General features: G+C 32.9%; 1 protein-coding gene across 1 annotated transcript; it reads right to left on the bottom strand.

Moving 5' to 3' along the window:
• Positions 1 to 394: 394 nt before the first annotated feature.
• Positions 395 to 4,324, bottom strand: LOC111921578 (sister chromatid cohesion 1 protein 2). The gene is made up of 10 exons (XM_023917157.3): positions 3,848 to 4,324; positions 2,635 to 3,013; positions 2,515 to 2,552; positions 2,034 to 2,411; positions 1,812 to 1,938; positions 1,509 to 1,627; positions 1,090 to 1,428; positions 1,000 to 1,021; positions 767 to 887; positions 395 to 699 (listed from the first exon to the last, which is right to left on the bottom strand). The coding sequence occupies exons 1-10, from the start codon at positions 3,978 to 3,980 to the stop codon at positions 586 to 588; spliced, it is 1,770 nt and encodes a 589-aa protein (XP_023772925.1). The 5' UTR covers positions 3,981 to 4,324; the 3' UTR covers positions 395 to 585.
• Between the last annotated feature and the right edge of the window lie 1,193 nt (positions 4,325 to 5,517).

A 5,517-nucleotide genomic window follows, 5' to 3' on the forward strand; every position in this document is an offset into this window, starting at 1 on the left:
GTGCTTTGTACTTTGTGTAGCATTCTATTATTGACATTTTACTTTGTGACAATGAACTTTTTGTACTACTATTCTTGGTATTCTACTTTGTGAAAAGTAATATGTACGTGAATTAAACGTAAATGTAGAAATGTTCTTGATAGCAATGTTCTTTTCATCTTTGTGTACTTAGTAACAATTGTAGCATTGTACTTTGTGTAGCCCCGTCACAGACTAGAATGCACTACTTTGTGCAATGTAGACTTAATAACCAATTAATAGCATTGTCCTTAACAGCATTTGTTCTTAACAACATTTGTTCTTAATAGTGTTCATAATGGCATTTACCGGTTAATAGCATTGTACTATTTGTAAGTGATTAGACCATAGCGCAGATTAATTAACAGAAGAATAATTTAAAAGAAAAAAAACAAAAACATAAATTTACCAATGTAAAAGCCTAACGAACTAAAGATCCAAACAACTTCATAAGAAAACAAGGAAAAAAAAAAGAGAGAACTTTTTGTTAGCTAGTTTTACTATTTTTTGTTATAACCTTCTGTACAAACAACAGCATAGCACAGACAGGGGTTGCTGTCATCTCTCTCACTCCCGGGTATCTGCTCCAAAGACTTCCTTCATCTTCAAAGTTTGCATCACAAATATCTCATCATATGCCTTCTTTTGTTTAACATCAACATAACCTCCCGTTTTCAAAACCTGCATATATCATTTTTTCAAAACAACCGTTCCATTTGTAAATGTGTAGATGCTGTTTCTTTCTTACCAGTATCTCAGAGAAAAACATTGCACTTTCTCTCTTTGTTTTCTCCTTCAAAATCTGACTCAACTTTACAACTTCATCTTTCTTGTGTGTGAAGCTAGAGTGCAGGTAACCCCCAACACTTCTGCATAACAAAATAAATAATACATCCAAATGAGTTTTTTTTTTTTAAATAAAAAAATTGATTCGATGTTAGAAAAAAAAGTAGAACACTAATATATGATCATCAAACTTACTTTGTTAGAGCCGACCAATTTTCTGCAAAATAAAAACATGATTTCATCAGAAGATCTCTAGAGAAAATAAATATATAAAAAGTTGCATACCATGTCCTTGGTTTTGTAGGTGTGACGAGCTTGGCCCCTGCCTGGAAACAGATTGAAGATTATCCGATTCTTGATCATTGATTGGAAACATGTCTTCACATGAACTTGTGGGGCCCTCTTGGTTGGCCTTTGATGCAGATTGAGTTGTTGGCGTTAATGGAGCAATTATTTCTGCTTCATTTTCTTCAGCACTTTTTAGCATAATAGCAGCAGCAGCAGCATCACATGATCCTATTCCAACCCCATCATCAGCAACTTCTATAGCTGCTTGCAGCTGCAGTTGCTCCACCTCAATTCTGGAAATGGCAGACCTCAAATCAGATGGAAAACCTGCATTCACTGATGAAGGGACAAATTTAATTCCTTACATTGCAACTTACAATATTCAAGAATGAATTAAAGAAAGAAAGAAAGCTCACAAGGAATTATAGGTTGGATGAAAATATAATCACAAGACCTGGTCCTACTCCTAGTGGTTGGAACTTTGGTTCTTTTGGCTACAAGATCGCTTGCATTTGTGACCCAGTCTTTATACACCCTGCAACCAAGATTGAAGAAAATAGCATTCAGAATTTCTAATAATATATCATCTTCTTCATTTATTTATTTTAGAGAGAAAGAAAGTATGAAATACTTAAAGTAACTTCATTTGAATTTGATTGGGCTTCTATGCAAGTTGACACATAATTAGCAGAACAAAAGGATGACATCACATGACTCACACGTTACGAATGACAGTGACATCATCATAAACACATTTGCGCTTCCTTGAATTTGATATTGATGCCCTAATAACGCGCTCTTGGACAGCTGGAGTACGAACAACCATACTATCCGATTTATGTTTACCTGAAATCAATTCAACCAACATTTATTTATTTCATAAATAAATACAAACCTCATACGACATATATTATGTTGATTTCAAAATAATAAAAAATTACCCGAAACAGAGGGACCTTTCGACTGAGGTGTCACGTTAACAGCAACCGACAATTTTTGTGGACTAGGTTTGACCGTTATGTTATCATCCATCAATGTTTCTAAAACTGATTTCTCTTCTTTCTCCCCAGTTGTACACTCCTCTTCATCTTGATGCTTATCGTTTCTATCTTCAAATGTCATGTAGTTATCACAAGAACTTGTTTTCCTCCATTCTGGATCTTGTTCAAGAAAGGGTATTTTGGGAAGAGTTACTTCTTCATCAGGCTCATCAAGTTCCATGGGAGCCAGGCGATCCTCCAGGGAGAATCTTGTCCGAAGATTCTCGGGGCTTGCTTCTGAGTGATGTCCTGTTTCGTCATTTTCCCATGCATCTGTATCTGTTTAAAGAAAACAATCATACAAATACAACAACTAGGTTAACATATCTCCTACCTAGATTACACAATTAATAATAAAAAAACATGCACTTGAATATCTTACCAGGAAGAACAATCTCTAGATTGGATTTCACATGGTGTCTGTGATTTTCAAGAAACAAATCAAAAACTGATAGAAATAAATGCTGCAAAACAAAATTGAGAAATTCAAAAAGTAACGCACTCGCTGCTGCTTTCATCTTCTACAACTTGAAGATCAAAAGCATCCAGTTCAAAATTTTGTGGCAGGGTAATTGAAGAGAATTCTGCACGCATAGCATCAATGAAAGTGTTGGATTTTTTTCTACTAGAAGATTCTGGTGCATCCATGGCTACAATGTTAGTTTTGGATCTTTGACTTGAAGGCTCTGGTAAGCACATGCCACCAACGTTAATGTTGACTTTTTTCCTCCCTTCAAGATAGACTTTCATTTCATACAGGCTATGATTGCAGTCAATAAGCAGATACTCGACTTTCTTGGAGTATAGTCTCGTCACTCCTAGTAGAAGAAATCCTAAGATTCTATATGTTACAACTGGAACTTGGTCTACCAATATTTTATCTGAGTCAAACACAAAAAGAAGCATATGTCAGAAATATTAAATATATAAGAAATAAAAGTATGGAGCAGTTTCAAAGTAACAAAAGTCCATGACAAAGATTGCAAGGATAATGAACAAACACTTTTCTACAAGGTTGAAAAAGCAGGAAAACCCCTTTTTAGGGTCAACATATATTTTGCCTAAATTTTCAGCAACAAACTTGCAAGTTCTAAAACATAATTCGAAGATACAATTTCATACACGATTTTCACGACCCAAAATTTGTGGGGCAACAGAAGATGGTTCATTTTTCCCCTTTATAAAAGTGAGAAATGCATCAAATATATGGTGCTGACTTTGAAAGCAAACAGTCAAAACAACAATCACAAGTAATGAAGAAAAAGAAGAGTTGAGTAACGAAAATAAATCTTCTTCTAGCCGCTAACCAGTTAAAAAAAACCCTAGGTTTCAAGCATACAAACAATCGAACCCCCAAACGATTTATAGATTAAAATAATCGCATTTTTTCTAGAATTTTTTTTAAAGAAAAAACTGAACGGGTATTAAACCATCAATGGAGCACAGCAAATAATCATATGTATGGCCTTGGTGTTGAAATATTCACAATCATTCACAACTCTCAGTACGGATGAACAACAATAGTTACCGACGTTAAACACAAACGAACCAGAAATCAAAATTAGTAAAAATAAATGAACCCCGTTTTAGTTTCTGCAAAACGCTGGAGAAATTTTTTTTTTTATCGAAGTAGTTCACGTGATTTTCATCTTAATATAATTCCTGTATCTTCAATGAAAGACAAAGCGACACAGAAAATTAAACCGACAACTAACCGACAGAAGAACTGATGTTCGTCTGTTGAACAAATTCTTTCCTGATACGATGCGGAAAGTGAGCAGCCATCCAAACATGTCCCAAATCCACCTTCTTATTCCCCATTAACATATGTTTGTATATCGTCCCCATTTTAACTTAAATACACTTGATCAAAACCCCTTCTCTTATAAATACACATGTAAACAAAGGTGTAATGGGATTTGTGGTTTGATTATCACTCTGTGCATCTGAAATGGAAATGAAATGGTGCGTCTACTACTCTGCAAAAGAGCGATGAGAGAGGAAATGGTGGTATAGAAATGGGGAGGGAAGAAGAAAACGGTCGAGGTTTTGAGCGTCGCAGACAAGTTTCCAATTTTAAAAAGAGAAAATCAAAAATTTAGACACATTTAACATTTTCATGAAAGAGTCATTAATATGTGATGACAAACACTGTATTTACGTGGGAAAAATACTAATTTAGTAAAAATCTTTAATTACCTATCAAAGTCAAAAAAAAGTCAAAAAAAAAACTAGCCCACGAAAGACTAAGATTCGACTACTGTTTCGCTAATTCATCTACTGTTTCGTGTTATATAAAAACCTTTATTTTGTACGTTCTATAAAACCGTAAGTTATTTTAAAACCTACGGTTTTCTTTAATACAGTTTAGGTAAAAACTACGTTTTTTAACTACATTTTTGATAAGAAAGCTATGGTTTTATTTTTATTTTTATCTTTTTTAATAGAGAGTATTTTTTTTAGAGTTTATTTTTTTTGTTAAACTTGACTACTTTTGATTATATATATATATATATATATATATATATATATATATATATATATATATATATATATATATATATATATATATATATATATATATATATATATATATATATAGGGTTAGGTTCATTTGAGACCACTTATATTTTGTGAGACCGTGAGACGCATTTGTTTATTTTTTTTTTTATTTTTTTAGTTAATTCATGTTCCGAAAATAATATTAAATTTTTTTTTTTGATTTTTCCATTTATTTTGCATTTTAAAATTATTTTTAGAATATGTACAGTGTAATATTCTATTTAGAATATTTCACGTATTTTTCAAAAAAAATAGAATTTTTTTTTATTTTTTTTAATTTTTTTTAGTTAATTCAAGTTCCGAAAATGTCACACCTAGCATTTTTAGCTAGGAAATTCTCCTCTCACATAGACATTATCCGTTGTAAAAGCATATACTCTAAGTGAATACTATACTCTATTCTCATTCAAATATATCTCATATGCTCAATAGGGGTTGGAAACCCTACAAGTTCTTGATTAGGTCCATTTTGGACTAGGACTTCCTTATTGGACTCTATGGACCAATAAGCTTCCAATTAGACTATCATGGGCTTAGAACCCTAATTGGGCTCTAATTGGACCCACACTAATTTATTTCAACATTTTGGGCCATGTTGGGCCTAGAATGAAATGAATTAAAAGCTTTGATCCATGAATACCCTAAACTAGTCCAACAAAAATGGGAAAATCATACTACATTCTTTTAGGTATAAAACACACCCTAACTAACTCTAATTTTGGGCTTAAGGGAAAAAGCCCAATTTTTTTTTCTTTTTCCTTTCACATTCTCGGCCCAAGGCCCAAATCCAAGATGAAAAGGGGAGAAGTTGACTTAATGCATG

Source organism: Lactuca sativa, chromosome 4 (genome assembly GCF_002870075.4).
Source record: "Lactuca sativa cultivar Salinas chromosome 4, Lsat_Salinas_v11, whole genome shotgun sequence".
Classification (NCBI taxonomy): domain Eukaryota; kingdom Viridiplantae; phylum Streptophyta; class Magnoliopsida; order Asterales; family Asteraceae; genus Lactuca; species Lactuca sativa.

What these genes read in the sequence shown, in the direction of transcription:
- LOC111921578 (XM_023917157.3), bottom strand. Translation starts at nt 3,980, where the DNA reads ATGGGGACGATATACAAACATATGTTAATGGGGAATAAGAAGGTGGAT. An exon ending in GTCACTGTCATTCGTAACGT is followed by an intron (nt 1,628 to 1,811) that starts GTGAGTCATGTG and finishes TCTTGGTTGCAG; the next exon opens with GGTGTATAAAGACTGGGTCA. An exon ending in TGTTTTTCTCTGAGATACTG is followed by an intron (nt 700 to 766) that starts GTAAGAAAGAAA and finishes TGATATATGCAG; the next exon opens with GTTTTGAAAACGGGAGGTTA.